Consider the following 17,298-nt stretch of genomic DNA (forward strand, 5'->3'; position numbering starts at 1 on the left):
GATAGGAGACATGGCTCTGCCCTCTGCTCACTGTCCACTGCAGGAGAGAGACTCCTGAACAAATGATTGTAAAGTCAAGTGCAGACTCCTATAACTGAGTGCAGCAGTAGCCCAGGGAAGGAAGTCATTGGGTTGTCTTTGGGTGACAGAGTTAGGAAAGGCTTCATGGGGAGGTCATCCTGGTGTCTGATCTTTAAATGAAGCAGAGCAAGCTACAATACTACAGTCAGCTCTTTGGACCACCATTGGGTATTTTGTTTGGACATGGGCCAGGAGCTAAGAAAGGAATGTAGTTTTAACAAATATAATCATTAGCCCTGGCCGGTGTTGTTCAGTGATTAGAGCATTAGCTTGCATACCAAAGAGTTGTGGGTTTGATTCCTGGTCAAGGGGCACATGCGGGAGGCAGCCAATCGATATGTTTCTCTCACATTGATGTTGCCCCTTCCCCCCCATTCTCTCTAAAAAATCAGTGCTGTGGAAAAATTTCCTCGGGTAAGGTTTAACAAGACATATATATAGCCTGGTCCGCATGGCTCAGCAGTAGAGCATTGAACTGTGATCCAGGAGATCACAGTTCAATTCCTGGTCAGGGCACATGCCCGGGTTGCAGGCTCGATTCCCAGTGGGGGGCGTGCAGGAGGCAGCTGATCGATGGACTCGCATCATTGATGTTTCTGTCTGTCTCTCCCCCACTCCTTCACTTCCTCTCTCTCTGAAATCAAGATTTTATTTTTTTAAAACAAATACATACTTATGTATATAGTCATTGCATTGGGATTTAGTAAATAGGTACTTGCTTTCTTTCTGCTTTTGTAGATTTTTATATAAATGATCCGTATATAAAATGTCTTTCAGAGGAATGGATTCAAGAAAGCTGATTGCCCTGGCGGGTGTGGCTCAGTTGGTTGCGCACTGTTCTGTGCACCAAAAGGTTGTGGGCTTGATCCCCGGTCAGAGTGTGTGTGGAAAGCAGCTGATCGATGCTTCTCTCAACGTCAATGCCCCCCCCCCTTTCCTCTCTAAAATCAATTTTAAAAAAGGAAAGCTGAACTCAAAGCAAAGTAAGGATGGGTTCTCCCAGCTTTGACACTTGCTGTAGAGCAGAGCAGGGGTGAGGAACCTTTTTTCTGCCAATGGCCATTTGGATATTTATAACATCATTCGTGGGCCATACAAAATTATCACCTTAAAAAGTAGCTATGAAAAAAGCTCCTAGATTTATTGAATTTCAGGTCCTGCCTGAGGTCCCTTGACAGGGCCAGACCAAATGATTCCTTGGGCTGGACTTTCCCCACCCCTGCTCTAGAGTTAGCCCTACACATGAGCTCCCCAGGGAAGGCAGGGCTTCTGTTTGGAGAGGCTCGTTGTAAAAAGGAGGAAGGCTGGTAACTGCAGTTGGTAGATCACCTGCAAGACAAGGAAATCCTCTGCAGTGGGTTGTCTACCTTGGGAGAAAACTTTGTGAAGGAATATCCAGTAAATGTGATAGAAACCAAGTTTTTCAAGTAGGTTTCAGCGTATGGACTTTCATTTTATAAATGGGACAGACCCTTCATGTGGAGGGAAAGCCACATAAACCTGGATTATAATAAGTCTTTGCCCCAGAGTATCCATGCTGGTGGTGACAGGCTTCTTCCCCAACCCCCACTCAGGGGAGTGTCCTCATTTAAGAATTGCCCTAAGCAGTTGCTATGCAACCAAGAGCCTAGGCTGACTTAGTTTCAAGATTTTCTGCCAAGTCTTTATGGACAAGAAGATAAGCTCCATGTGGTAAAGCCTCTGATTGCGAAGCTTCAAGTGAGCTCAGAGAGGGCCTCTTTCACCTACCCTGCTTTAGCACACGCAACAGCACTCCTCTCAAGCACTTGGTAGCTGTGGGATCTTAATCAGTAGTTCCTGACCTAACTGCAGGTCAAGATCTCCAGCGGTGGGGCCTCGCCACCTGCACATTTAAATCTAGATTCTCTGGGGGATTCTGATGCATGGTCAGTGCTGAGAGCTACTCCTATTAGATGAGCAAAGACTCCAAACTCCTCCCCCTGCCAGGAGATCCATCCAAGGATGGATCTACCCCCTTCTGTTGGGATCAGGTTAGTAGGTGCTGAGTGGGCGCTCTGTGCTGAGGGGCTGTGACAAATGCTGTGGGAACCAGATACATGTAGTGTTACCTTTAAAGAGCTGGCAATCTGTTCAGGGAGACGTGGCACAAATGTGTGAAAAGTTAAATAGTGATATAGGTTGAACTACTAGGTCCAAATAGTAGAAGAGATAACTCAAAGCAAAATTATTGTCATAGACCATGGAAAGGAAAACCTCTGTGGATGCTTAAAGTACTGAAAGTGTACCTCAGGCTGGAGCAGTCAGCAACCATTCAGGAATAAAGTAGCACTTGAACTTGGTCTTGAGCAGTCATTATTCCACAGCAACTCACTCAGAGGATGTTAGAGCAGCCAGGTGCTCTTACTTTTTGGACCAAGTGCCTGGAAACCACCAGTGGGCAGCACGGAGGAGAGAGTACAGTCAGCTTGACTCTTGGAAGTTCAGTCTCCTTAGGTCCCAACTAAGTGAAAGGTGCTCTGGGCACTGCTGTGAAGTGGAGATAGAGAAAGGCAGCATTGATGTGTGCAGGGACACACGTGCTATGCACTGTATGCTGGTATTTGGAAGTCATGCTACTATACCGCTCTGTAACTGGGAAAGGATACAGGCATTCTGTGTTTGAAAAGCTCAGTAGACAGCAGAGCTTTCCTGTGACTCGGGTGGGAGCTAATTGCCAGCCCTTGAACAAAGGCGTATAGTACCTATACTGTGTTTCTGTTTTTGTTGGTTTGGGGTTTGGGTTTTGGGCTTGTTTCGTTACTGACCACTGTCTTCCTGGATGCAGCGCCTTGCTTACTTAGGCCATTGTAGGAATGGCCCACTCAGCCAGAAGCCAGCTTCCCCAGAGCAAAAGCTCTGGGGGGACCCTGCACACACCCCCACAGCTAGGAGACTTAAAGCCTCTTCCTTTTCTTCCCATTGTGTTGACTGGGCTTTTCTAGGGGAGGAGTGGGGCCAGTTAAAAGCTCCCCATGCCAACCGATTCATCTTCTCCCACGACCTCTCCAACGGGGCCATGAATATGCTGGAGGTGTTTGTGTCTAGCCTGGAGGAGTTTCAGCCAGACCTGGTGGTCCTCTCTGGATTGCACATGATGGAGGGACAAAGCAAGGAGCTCCAGAGGAAGAGACTCTTGGAGGTAATAGCACTGTTAAAGAATTTCACAGATCTCAGCTAGTGTGTTTCTCCAGATCCTGCCTCTTTTGGCCTCTGCAGCTTATGCTGCCTTGCCCTCAGTCCTGACCTTTCCGGGACATATGGTAGCTGGCTCTGAACCTGCCTCTTGCTCCAGGGAAGCATCTCACAGTATTCTTTCAGACACGGCAGCAGCTTGAGTAGGACAGGTCAGAACATCTTCCTGCCTGAACCTCTGTATCCTGTGCTAAACTGAATGTGGCTGAGAGCTGCAGTGTTTGTAGTTTGTGTCCTTTGTGTTATCAATGTCATCTCACTTCCCATCAGCTATTGCTGCAGATTCACACAGCAGTTGAAGCCGACTGCTCAGTTTAGACTCCCAGGAATAGGCTAACTACATGAACCTACAGGGGTGGTCCTTTGTGCTCTCTGAGTCTGTAACACAGTACCTCTCTGCAGAGCCTAGGTATCCCTGTTGGGAAAAGCATCCCGCATCCACAGAGGTCGTGGAAACCTACATGGCTTGGAGCTTTCATAAGAATGCTAAGAAGACAGTGACAGTACACATTGCCTCTCAGGACCTGATCTTTTCCTTTTGCCTGACTTCTATATCTAATGGCGATGCTGTCCTCTTTTTGCAGGTTGTGACCTCCATTTCTGACATCCCTGTTGGCATTCCAATTCACCTAGAGCTGGCCAGTATGACCAGTAGGGATCTCATGAGCAGCATTGTGCATCAGGTAACCACGTGGGCAGCACTTGGTGCCCTCTGTGCCCTCTTTGGCCCTGACTCTCATGGGGCCTTGCAGAGACATGCCTTTGTCCAGTAGGACAAGCTGTTTGGGCTCAGGGGCCAGCTCATTAGGGTGTGGCTGTCATGTCACTCAGACCTACGTCCTTGGAAATCTAAATAAGAAACCAGGACTATTCTGGAATAGGATCTCCTCCTAGGTTAGAAATATGGTGGTACATCTGATGGGTTCATGGGCTCTTTTTCCTTCTGGAATGGGAAGTTGGGAGTGAATGATCTGCAGTAGAACTCAAAAGGGAACAAAGCCCAGCTCAGCTGCTTTCAACTGAACTTCAAGAAGCTCAGAGAAAGGAAAGTGGGGGAGCTTTATTCCCTCACCATCAGGCATCACTTGTTCAACTCCTGCCTCGGGACAGCAGCGGTGATTAGATAAATTTGAGAAGATAATGCTTAAGAACGCAGACTTAGGGAACCTGAGTTGAAATTCTGGCTTTGCCACTTGCTAGCTTGATGAAGTTAGGCAAGTTAGTTAACCTTTTTAATGGGTAATATAATATATTCATATGGTTCAAAACCCAAAAAATATTAAAAGCTATACAATGAAGTCACCCTCCCTTTTTCCCAACACCTGTACCCACTGTTAGTAATTTCATTAGTTTCATCTGTCTCCCTCCAGTGTTACTGTGTACTTATATATGCATTATGGGAATATGTCCTTATTTTTTAATCCCTTTTTATCCAAAAAGACAGCATAGCACACTGAATACATTGTTCTGCATTTTGTTCTTTTTCACTAAGTGGATATGTTTTTTGGGGGTTTTTATTAATTTTTATAAGAGTTCATTTGAGCCAAACTGATGGCATATGCTAGGGAGCAATATCTCAGATGTTCCTCACTACATGGATTTTGGAGATATTTTTTCTGTCATCATTTGGAGAACATCCTCAGTCATTTGACAGCCATGTAGTTAAAAGGAATGTGTGAGCACCTCAGTTTATTGAACCTGAATCTTCTCAGTGGGAATTTGATGTATTACCCTTTGCTATTTCACATAGTGCTGCAACCGGTAACTTTGTACATGATTTTATTTTGCCCATGAACAAGTACATATGTGTGATAAATCTCAAGTAAAATTGGCTGGATAGGAGCAGAAAAAGCATCTGTAAGTTTGATATAGCCAAATTGCCCTCCATGAGAATTATACCAATTTACTTCCAGTAGAATTCTTTACAAGTGCTCATTTCCTTATATTCTTGTGACCAGAATATGATTAAAAACATGCATTGTTACCAGTCCAGCAGGTGAAAAATGACATTTCACAATCGTTTTTTAAAATAGACATTACTTTTTTTTTTATTGACACTAATATAGATGTCCCCCATTTCCCCCCCTTTGCCTTCCTCACCCAGTCCCCCCACCCCAAGACTTTACTTTCTGGGGCGGTTTTCAGTACACAGCAAAATGAGCAGAATGTAGGGAGTTCCCATATACCTCCTACCCAAACCCACCCACAGTCTCTCCTACTATCCATGTCCACTGCACCACAGTGGGGTACTTGGTACACAGTCTGTGAACCTACACTGACACATCATTACCACCCACAATCCGTGGTTTACATTAGGGTTCACTCTTGGTGTTTTTCAGTATGGTTTTTATTTGCATTTCTCTTTTTGAGGTTATCTTTTCACTTTTTAAAAAGCAAGCCATTTTTATTTCATTTTCTGTGTAACTGTCTACTTAACCTCTCCTCAGTCCCCTTATCTGTAAAATGGAGGCAATCCCTCCCTCCTTTGAGGGTTACAGTAAGATTAGCTCAGTGCCTGGAACAGAACATGCAGTAAATGGAAGTGCTATAACATTAGCAAAGGTATAGGCCATTGATTTTTTAAATAAATATAAATACATACACACATACAGATCCCCCTACCCATACCTACATGCCTGCGTACATACAGGGGCTTATCTCTCTTGCACTAACATTCCCGTTATATGCAGTTCTCTGGCCATAAGGAAGAAAGTGCTAAGAAAGAAAAGAGTGAGGTGGACATAGTGGTTCCCTTTAAGATAGAAATCAGGCTCAACAGAGTTCTGGTCAAGGTGGTGGTGTAGGTAAACGTGGTACTTGGAACCTCCCACAACTAAATTACAGAACCAATAATTCAGAACACCTGAAATCTAGCTAAATAGAAGTCCTATAACTAAGGATATAAAGGAGAATCCACATTGAGACTGGTAGAAGGGGTGGTGGCTCAGAAATGGCTCGTCCCACACCCACATGTGGCAGTTAATAATTGGGAGGGATATCTTGGCTGTGGACGTCCCCCCTAAGGAGTAAGGGGTCCCAGCCCCACATCAGAACCCCCAGCCCAGGGTTCCAGTGCCAAGAAGAGAAGTCCCCATAACTTCTGGCTGTGAAGACCAGTGGGGATTATAGCTGAGTGAGATGGAGGATGGCTGGAGTCCAAGGTGTTCTTTTAAAGGGCCCACGAACACACCAACCTAACTCGGACTCACTCTGAGCTCCAGTGCTGCGTGGCGGCTTGAAAACACATCAGGGACATAGGAGGAGTAAGTGAATTGTCCAGCGAGGGCTGGAGGAGCAGCTTTCTCTCAGAAGTACTGGCAGAGGCCACTGAGACCCCATTCCACCCAACTTTCAGGCCCAACCAAGTCTTTTCCATACAAACAGCCTCTCTTGGCTTATGCTTCGGACTTTCCTAAAATCTATCAAACAAGCAGAATTTGGCCTGTGCATACCCCACTACCGTTTGCTAAGTGGCCCCAGACCTGGCACTAGTGGCTGCCAGCCTCAGTTAGCAGTTTGGACTCTCCTGGGCACCTCCAAGCCAAGCACAAGTAGCAGCCATCTATAGATCGCTCTGTAACTAATACTGGTGGTCCCAGGCAGTGGTTGAACTTATACCTCCCAGGAGTCCCCAGAGCCAGAGCACCTGATGGAGTTTCAGACCATACTGGATTACAACCCAAACACCTCCACAAATGACACACTCGGGGCAGACTCGGCAGCACCAAAGCCCCAATGAAGTGAGTTTGCTCCATGGGGTTGGCCCCTGCACAGCAGCTTCTCTGCTGTAATTCCAGCTGGTCCTTGTAGCCAGTATGCCTGGGGATAAATCCCTGCCAGAGATGTGCTAACAGCAATCAGGGCTGTGCTACAACAGGACAGTGCACACAGGTCACATGGGCGTACCTGGAGCACCTAGCTCAGTGACCAGGGAGGCCGCACCACTGGGCCTTACAGGACATCTACTACATAAGGCCACTCTACCAAGTCTGGGAGACATAGCAGTCTACCTAATACATAGAAACAAACACAGGAAGGCAGCCAAAATGAGGAGACAAACAGGTCCCAAATGAAAGTACAGGAGAAATCTCCAGAAAAAACTAAATGAAATAGAGGCAAGCAAACTACCAGATGCAGAATTCAAAACAATGGTGTTAAGGATACTCAAGAAACTTACTGAGAACTAAGCATAAAAAGGGACACGGAAACCATAAAAAAGAACCAGTCAGAAATGAAGGATAACACTGACTGAAATGAAGAATTTACAAGGTAATCAACAATAGAGTAGAAGAAGCAAAGAATCAAATCAGCAACTTGGAATATATGGAAGCAGAAAACACCCAATCAGAACAGCAAAAAGAAAAAAGGATTTTAAAAATGAGAATAGTGCCCTCGGTGCATGGCTTGGTTGGAGTGTCGTCCTGTACACCAAAAGGTTGCGGTTTCAATTCCTGGTCAGGGCACATACCTGGGTTCAATCCCTGGTCAGGGTGCATACATATCCTCAGGTGAGGATTGTTTTAAAAATGAGGATATTTAAAGGGACCTCTGGGACAGCATCAAATGTACCAACATTTGCATCAGCAGGGGAAGAGAGAGCAAAGGATTGAAAACCTATTTGAAGAAATGACAGGAAAACCCCCCTACTTGGTGAAGAAAACAGACATTCAAGCCCAGGATACACAAAGAGTCCCAAACAAGATGAACCCAAAGAGGCCCACACCAAGACATCGTAATTGAAAAGACAATCTTAAAAGGAGCAAGAGAAAAGCAGTTACCTACAAAGGAGCACCCATACTACTGACAGCTGATTTTACAACCGAAACTTTGCAGGCCAGAAGGGACTGGCATGAAATATTCAGAGTGATGAAAAGCAAGGATCTACACCCAAGATTACTTTAAGGACAGATAAAGAGCCTCCCAGGCAAGAAAAAACTAGGAGAGGTCATCACTACCAAACCAGAATTACAAGAAATGTTAAAAAGTTTCTAAGAAGAAGAAAAATAAAAATGAATAATAGGGCAATAAATTGTATCCATCAAAAATTACTTTAAATGCAAGTGGATTAAATGCTCCCATCAAAAGACATGGTACCTTGGCCAGGTGGCTTGGTTGGAGTGTCATCCTGTACACCAAAAGGTTTTGGGTTTGATCCCTGGTCAGGATGTGTATGGGAGGAAATTGGTCCATGTTTCTCTCTCACATCAATGCTTCTCTCCCTCTCTCTAAAATCAATTTTTATAAAAACATATCTTCAGGTGAGGTTTAAAAAATATATACAGTGACTGAAAGGATAAGAAAACAATAGACTCACTTCAGATCAAAAGATGCACAGACTGAAAGTGAAGGGATGGAAAAAGATATATCATGAAAAAAGAAATAAACAAAAAAACAGCTGGGGTATAAGCAATACTTCTATCAGATAAAATAGACTTTAAAACAAAGGATACAAGAGACAAACAAGGACCCAGCAACTCCACTCCTGATTATTTATCCAAAGAAACACTAAATAAAAAAGACATATATATCCATGTTTGTTGCAGTATTATTTACAATAGTCAAGATATGGAAACAACCTAAGTGTCCATCAGCAGGTGAATGGATAAAGAGGTGGTGCATCTATACAATGGAATATGGCTTGGCCATAAGAATAGTGAACTCTTGCCACGTGCAGCAACATGGATGGACCCTAGAGGGTATTAGGCTAAGTGAAATAATTCATAGAAGGACAAATGCCAGATGACTTCACTTATATGTGTAATCCAAAAAATATATAAAGAAGAACAGAAACACAAATACAGAGAACATTTTGATGGCTGCCAGATGGGAAGGGTGTTGGGGGATGGGTGAAAAGGTGAAGGGATTTAGAACTACAGATTGGTAGTTACAGAATAGTCACAGGTACAACATAGGAGATATAGTCAGTAATATTGTAATAACTAAATGTGTCAGATGGGTACAAGATTTATCAGGGTGATCACTTAGTAAATTATATAATATGTCTAATCATGGGGTTGTACACCTGAAACTAATGTAGTATTGTATATCAACTGTAATTTAGAAATAAAATAATTTTTTTAAAAAATTAAAAACAAACAGGTACAATGGCTCCTGCATGGTGCCCTTCTTCAGCATTATTACTAAATAAAGTCTTCCTCACCCACACCTACTTAAAAAGTTTAGCTCTAACATGAAACTGTTCTTGTTCCTTGGTACCGTTATACACAGAACCATTGTGACCCTGACTGTGTGTTGTTAGGTGCCATTTTACTGCTATAACGCCTGCTGACATTGAGGAACTGAGAATCATGTCCCATCAGTGGTAAGAGGGTATACTATATATGGAAAGCTAGGCACCATGGAAAGAAATACAAAATATGTACACCTTGCCCTTTATCTTATAATGGCATATAACAAAAGACTGGCTGTAAGTTGCATTGTTACTGCAACTTTCCAGTTTATCCCACATGATGAAGGTGGAGACAGAGGTATAATAGTAAAAACTGACCAATAATCTGTCACTCCCCCACCACAGACTTCAGGGGCAGGGAGTCTTGTAAGGAAGAGGTTATCCATCCTGCCTTCCTTCCCTGACTTAAGTCATTGGCTGTGTCTAAGATACCCTTCTGTTGTGAATCAGAAAGAGATTGTCATTTTGTTTTTATTAGCAGGTCTTTCACACAGTGACTTCCCTTGGGCTGAATGAACAGGAGCTGTTATTTCTTAGCCAGTCAGCAGCTGGACCTCACTCTTCTCTGTCGTCTTGGAATGGTGTTCCTGATGTGGGCATGGTCAGTGATATCCTTTTTTGGATCTTGAAGGAACACGGGAAGAGTAAAAGCAGAGCCTCAGACCTCACCAGAATCCATTTCCACACGCTGGTCTACCACATCTTGGCAACTGTGGATGGACACTGGGCCAACCAGCTGGCAGCTGTGGCTGCAGGAGCTCGTGTGGCTGGGACACAGGCCTGTGCAACAGAAACCATAGACACCAGCCGAGTGTCCCTGAGGGCACCGCATGAGTTCCTGACTTCCCATTCAAAGGCAGGCTCCAGGATCATATTCAACCCTGACGAGCCAGTGGTACAATGGCACAGGGAGGGGGTGTCCTTCCACTTCACACCCGTATTGGTATGTAAAGATCCTGTTCGAACTGTGGGCCTTGGAGATGCCATTTCAGCTGAAGGCCTCTTCTATTCAGAAGTACACCCCCACTCTTAGGAAGGTGGTTGTGGATAATTTTTCTGAAGAAGGAGAACTAGCCAATTCAAGAATTTCAGGAATTAAGTCGTTTGGAAAATAGGATTGAGGTGTCAGAACAGTTTCTAGATTTAATTCAAAGACAGCCAATAAAACAACAGCAGATTCAACTATCAGATACATTCCAGCCTGTTGACAGTTATGCAAAAACATTTCAGGTTTTAATCGAAATTTATCTACTGAGACTGGATTTTCAGTTTTTTATGTTGTGTGTTAACGGGTAAAAACATGATTCCCCAAATCCCCAGTTTGTGCAGCATTGTCAAGTATTTCAGGCCAAACGTCTTCACCCTGGAGCGCATGCCAGCTGGAAAAAGCACCTCCCTCCTGCCCCATTCAGAAGTGCATGCTCACTCACCACATCTAGTAAAGCTCGCTGAAAGCTTCTGTGTTCTCTCCACTCAGTGCTCGTGGGCAGGGTCATGATTTCCACTCAGTGTTATAATGAAAATACTTAATAAGCATAGCTTCTCAGTCTTCTCTCGGATGTAAGACAGAGCCACAAGTAAGGACAAAATCACCCCTCCTGTGCTGCATAGTCGCAGTGAGGGGGGAACCCTATGGGGCCTTTGAGAGATTTGGCTATTTTGCACTGGTTTAGAGGCCTGGCTGACCTGCAGGGTGGGTGGCCATGCAAGCTGAAGGGCTGTGCCTTCCTGCCCTGGCTTTGATTGTAGGCTAGCTGGTCAGAGACTACCATGCTGGGCCCAACCTCATTGCCCAGCTCTGGACGTACTTTCTCCAGTAGAAGACTGATCTTTGTTCATTCTGGTCCTTGAAGGAATTTGCTTTTACAACTGGAATATGCTTCTGTGTGTGTAACTGATCATGTGTTTTACATTGACACACCACATCCATTAAAGAGTTTGGCCCAGGATCATGAAGAAATTTGTCATGTTATGTATTTATTTTTTTATAAATCAACGTGCTTTTAAATATATTAAAAACAATTACCGTTCAGGAATCCTAAGTCTGTTTGCAATTGACTTTGTTCCCACCTTCACTCTGGAGCCAGATACAGTAGAAATCATTCCAACCTTGACTTGTGTGTTCTATGTTTCTCTGCTCTTTAGGTGTTTGTCTTGTCTTCCCCATCACGGGCTGGGCAGTCTCTCACACTGAACCTGAGCAATAGGTCTGTCCTCTGTTTTAAAGTGACAGAAGATACTAGTGTCAAGTAGCCAATCCAGTAAGAAACAGCAGTTTGAAAGTATGGTGAGCCTTCTCAGTTTGTTCAAAAAGCATTATGGATATGGCAGCTGGTGGCAGGGGTAATTGTTTCACACCCAGCTCACAGCAGCAACTTCCGGAATCTCAAAGCTATCTCAAGTTCTTCATTCATGACCTCTCCTTCCCTACTTTGGATAAGAAGGAAAGGCTTGGTTACTCCTCCTTCGAAGAAAACAAGCCTAGAGAATTATGCAGCTTGAAATTCAAAACAAGTAGCTTCTTAAGGAACTCTGGCTGCTACCTCATCAGTCTCTGCCTCCAAACTCAATTAAAAATAATTAAACACCAACCTTCTAGCCTATTTTACTGAAAAGGCTTAGTGAGAAGAGATTTCTATTTTCTCAAGAGGAATTGGAAATAGTTATTATTTATGTTCCAAATCTGAGAATACTTTGAGAGTTCCAAAGTGTTCTCTACATGTTTACTCAGGCCATGATACTAGTATATTTTCAGCAAGTTCTTCAGTTTTCACTGGTGATGTCAGTAAAGACTGATCCAGGACGTGTAGTCAAGCACATACCTTAGCGCATAGTTTTTCAAAAGATGGGTTTTGAACTTTTAATAGCTGCTAAGTCAGTTTGGTGGTTATCACAAGTATCCAAATGTACCATACATTATAAGCATAAGTATTATAAGTATTGTTTTGTACAACTTTATATATGCCTGCATGAGTGCATGTATGTGTGAATTCCCATCACCTAGGGCAAATTATGCAGAAGTGAGTGGGAAAGGCAGGGCTTCAAGCCCCTCTACCCTTCACTTTGTAACTATATTTTACAAAGCCTTTCCCATATGATTTGATGTGAAGAGAAGTGAAAATCCACTGAACTAGGAAGAATTCCTGGTGAAAAATGAGCCTTCCTAAAAAAGGTTCTACCACTCACTCTAGCAGTCACTTGAAATTGATTTAACACCAGGGAAAAAGCTATAATACACAAAAACATCAGGAAATAAGAATCTGGCCAAAAATCAGCAATGTCTATCATGCAGATTCAGCTTGCATTTTATTCTCTGTCAAGTTTGAGTGGGGCAAGGGTAATAATTATTCATCAGTAGAAATCGAAATGCTATTCAGGGTTTTGAGATGGCAAGTGTTGAGTGACATTGGACCAGTTCAGTTTGCTGAGCCTCACTTTCCTCATCTGTAAAACCAGTTAATAGCAGCCCTACCCCTCACAGGGTTTTGATGACCAAAGGAGAATGCTGTGCAAAATAATTAGCACAGTACACAGCACATATTTAAAAGTTTGATAATTGTCAGTTACTATTAGTAAAACTGAACAGAATTTCCTGGGACTCTAGAACTATCTTAAATCATTAAAAAGCTACCACAATGATAATTTTAAATTTTATATTTTGGACTTCTTTTAGGGAAAAAATTTTCATACAGTGAAAGCACAAATTTTAAGTGTACCATTTGTTAAGTTTTGACAAACACATATGCCTGTCAACTCAAATGCCTGTCAGATATAGAATGTTTCTATCACTTCGTGCCACTTCCATTGTCATCCATAACCCCACCCCTAACCCCCAAAGCAACCTGTTAATACTTTTTTTTCACCATAAGTTAGTTTTGTGTGTTTTGGAACGTCATAGAAATGGAATCATATTTAGTCCTTTGTATAAAGCTCCATTCATTTAGCATAATGTTTGTGAGATTATGTTGTTCTGTGTAGTTTGTTGCTTTTTATGGCTAAATAGTATTCCACTCTGAATACAGTGTAGCACTTTGGGGCCTTTATGAATAATTTTACCAGCAAGTCTGTGTTGGCATTTTCATTTCTCTTGGGTAAAAATCCAAAGTTGTGGAACTGCTGTGATAAATATCTATCTTGGGATGGGTGACAGGCCTTTCTCCAAAGTAACTGGACCATTTTACTCCCACTAGTGATAGATAACAGTTACCGCTGCTTTTCATTTGCATCAACATTTAGAGTTGTCAGTGATTAACTTCAGCCATTAATGGTACATTAACGGTATTTCATTGTGGTTTTATTTTGCATTTCCCTGATGATGAATGATAAGCATATTTTTACATGTTTATTGGCCATCTATTTTTGTGAAGTGTCCAAAGTTTTTGCCTACTTTTTTTTTCAATTGGGTTGTTTTATATATATTGTTTTAGTTGTTAGTGTTTTTATTCTTAAGTTGTAGGAGTTCTTCATATATTCTGGATATAAGTCCTTTGTCAGCTAGATTTTGTGACTATATTCTCCCAGAATATATTCCCAGCCTGTAGATTGATATTCATATTTTTCATGGCTTATTGGTCTTCTGTCCTAAGAAACACTGAACTACTCCTTGTCATGAATATAGTTTCATACTTTCTTCTAGGAACTTTATAATTTTTGGTTGTACCTTTAGTTCTAGAATCCACTTTGAGTTTTTTTGTGCATGGTATTAGGTTGGGGTCAAATTCACTTTTTTCTACATGGGTATCCAGTTGTTTTCAGCACCATTGTTAAGAAGACTCCTTTTCCTATTGCCCTTATCAAAAATCAAATGACTGTATCTATTTATAGACTCTATTCTGTTTTTTTTGTGTGTGGATTTTTTTGTTGTCTTAAATGTGTCTTTATTGATTTCAGAGAGAGGAAGGGAGAGGGAAGGAGGGAGAGAGAGAAAGAGAGAGAAACATCAATGATGAGTCAGTCATTGATCACCTGCCTCCTGTATGGCCCCTGTTGGGGATCGAGCCCGAAACCTCAGCATGTGCCCTGACCGGGAATCGAACCCCAATTGCCTGGATCCTAGGTCGACACTCAACCACTGAGCCATGCCCAGCAGGGCTCTACCACACCTTCTTTACCCACTCTCATCTACTGATGACCACCACTAGGTTGCTTACATATGTTGGCTATTGTAAGTAATACTGCAATGAACATAGGGATGCATATGTGTATCTGAGTTAGTGTTTTTGTTATCTGCAGATAAATAAACAGAAGTGGAATTGCTGAGTAGTATGGCAACTCTATTCCTAATTTTTTGAGGAATCTCCATACTGATTTCCATAGTGGCTGCACTAAATTACAGTCATACCAACAGTATACAAGGGTTCCCTTTTCTCCACATCCTTGCCAGCACTTATTTGATTTTTGATGATAGCCACTCTGACAGGTGTGAAGTGATATCTCACTGTGGTTTTGATCTGCATTTCACTGATGATTAGTGATAATGAGCATTCTTTATGTCTGTTGGCCATCTACATGTCTTCTTTGGAGAAATGTCTATTCAGGTATTCTGCCCATTTTTAACTGTATTATTTGGGGGGGGGGAGGGTGTTAATGTTGTATGAGTTCCTTACAAATATTTGATATTTACCTCTTACCAGATATATCGTTTGTGAATATCTTCTCCATTTCAGTAGGTTGTCTTTTCATTTTGTTGATGGTTTGCTTTGCAGAAACTTTTACTGCCATTTGCTTTTATTTTGTTGCCCTTTCCAATGAGACATCCAAAAAAAAGTAAGACTGATGTCAAAGAGTTTACTCCTATGTTTTCTTCTAATTTCAGGTCTTACATTTAAGTCTTTAATCCATTTGAGTTTATTTTTATATATGGTGTTAAGCAAGTGGTACAATTTCATTTTTTTTACATGTATCTATTCAATTTTCCCAACACCACTGATTGAAGAAACTGCCCTTAGCCCATTGTATCTCCTTGCCTCCTTCATTGTAGGTTGACTGTATAAGCGATGATCTGTTTCTGGGCTATCTATTCTATTCCATTGATCTGTATATTTGTTTTATTGCCAGTACCATACTGTTTTGATTATTGTAGCTTTGTAGTCTATCTTGAAGTCAGGACTCCCACTTTGTTCTTCCTCAAGTTTTCTTTGGCTATTTGAGGTCTTTTGTGTTTCCATATAAATTTTAGGATTAATGCTAGTTCTGAGAACAATGCCATTCACATTTCAATATCAATCAATTTGTATATTACTTTAGGTAGTAAGGACATTTAAACAATATTAATCCTTCTAATATATGAGCAGGGTATATCCACCTATTATCTGTATCTTCAGTTTCTTCAATGTCTTACAGTTTTCAGAATACAGGTCTTTCATCTCTTTGATTAAATTTATTCCTAGATATATCTCTCTCCCCCCCCCCTCCCCCTCTCCCCCTTCCCTGTCCCCCTTCCTTCCTTCCCTTCCCAACCACTTCCTGGTGTACAGGACGATACTCCAACTGAGCCACACTGGCCAGGATGGTATTTTACTTTTTGGTGCAATTACAAATGGGATTATTTTGTTAATTCTGCTGATTGTTGTGATGTATAGAAACAACACATTTCTGTGTGTTGATTCTGTATTCCTGCAACTTTATTGAATTCTAATAGTCTGTTGGTGGAGTCTTTAGGGTTGTTGTTTTTTTTAATATTATGTCATCTGCAAACAGTGAGAGTTTTCTTCTTCCTTTCTGACTTGGATGCTTTTTATTTCTTTTCCTTGTCTGATTTCTATGGCCAGGGCTTCCAATACTATGTTGAATAACAGTGGTGACAGCAGGCATCCTTGTCTTATTCCTGATCTTAGAGGAAAATCTTTCAGCTTTTCACCATTCAGTATGTTATTAGTTGTGGGTTTGCCATATAGGACCTTTATTATGTTGAAGTATGTTCCTTCTATATCCACTTGGTTGATTCAATAAAAGGATATTGAATTTTGTCAAATGCTTTTCTGCATCTATTGAAATGATTTTCGTCCTTCATTTTGTTAATATGATATATCATGTTGACTGATTTGTGGATGTGGAACCATCCTTGCATCCCTGGGATAAATCCCACTTGGTCATGATGTATAATCCTTTTAATGTGCTGTTGAATCTGGTGTGCTGAATATTTTGTTGAGAATTTTTGAATCTTTGTTCATCAAGGATATTGGTCTATAATTTTCTTTTTTTGTAATGTCTTTGGTTTTGGTATTAAGGTAATGCTGGCTTTGTAGAGTGAATTTGGAAACATTTCTTTCTCTTCACTTTTTTGAAATAGTTTAAGGATAGGTATGAATTATTCTTCAGTTGTTTGGTAGAATTCACCTGTGAAGCCTTCTGGTCCTGGACTTTTATTTGTTTGAGGTTTTTTTTATTACTGCTTCAATTTCATTGCTAGTAATCTATCAGTTTAGATTTTCTGTTTCTTCCTTGTTTCGTCTTAGAAGGTTATATGCTTCTAGAAATTTATCAATTTCTTCTAAATTATCGAATTTGCTGGCATATAATTGTTTGTAGTATTATTTAGTAATTCTTTGTATTTCTGTAGTGTTCATTTTAACTCTTTCATTTATAATTTTAATTATTTGGGATCTCTCTTTTTTTTAATGAGTTTGGCTAAAGGTTTGTCAATTTTGTTTATCTTTTCAAGGAACCAGCTCTTAGTTTCACTGATCTTTTGTACTGTTTTTTTTCATCTCTATTTCTTTTACTTATGCTGTGACCTCAACTGTTTCCTTCCTTCTGTTTACTGTGAGTTTTGTTATTTTGTTCTTTTTTTAGTCCCGTTAGGTATATGGTTA

General features: G+C 41.5%; 2 protein-coding genes across 5 annotated transcripts in view; one reads left to right on the forward strand and one right to left on the reverse strand.

The window, feature by feature from the left end:
* The window catches only part of ADPGK (ADP dependent glucokinase), a 31,143-nt gene extending 19,623 nt beyond the window's left edge, over window positions 1-11,520 (forward strand). Inside the window, 4 exon segments of the mRNA XM_016201495.2 lie at window positions 3,045-3,241; window positions 3,879-3,977; window positions 9,963-10,502; window positions 10,504-11,520. Of these exon segments, the coding sequence (XP_016056981.2) occupies window positions 3,045-3,241; window positions 3,879-3,977; window positions 9,963-10,502; window positions 10,504-10,599 (932 nt within the window). The 3' untranslated portion in view covers window positions 10,600-11,520.
* The window catches only part of BBS4 (Bardet-Biedl syndrome 4), a 136,553-nt gene that overhangs the window by 37,828 nt on the left and 81,427 nt on the right, over window positions 1-17,298 (reverse strand). Inside the window, exons 16-17 of one of the 4 annotated variants that reach the window (XR_015715641.1) lie at window positions 11,511-11,700; window positions 9,890-10,108 (exon numbers count right to left, since the gene is read on the reverse strand). The exons of 2 other annotated variants lie outside the window; for them this stretch is intronic. Coding sequence is in view for 1 of the 2 variants with exons in the window: in XM_016201482.2 (XP_016056968.1) it covers window positions 11,651-11,700 (50 nt within the window). In the remaining variant the exon portion in view is untranslated. Of the gene's footprint in view, window positions 1-9,889; window positions 10,109-10,613; window positions 11,701-17,298 lie in introns of those variants that run through there. One more of the 4 variants, XM_016201482.2, reaches the window with a different exon arrangement.

This window comes from Miniopterus natalensis, chromosome 1 (genome assembly GCF_054644295.1).
Source record: "Miniopterus natalensis isolate mMinNat1 chromosome 1, mMinNat1.hap1, whole genome shotgun sequence".
Lineage (NCBI taxonomy): Eukaryota > Metazoa > Chordata > Mammalia > Chiroptera > Miniopteridae > Miniopterus > Miniopterus natalensis.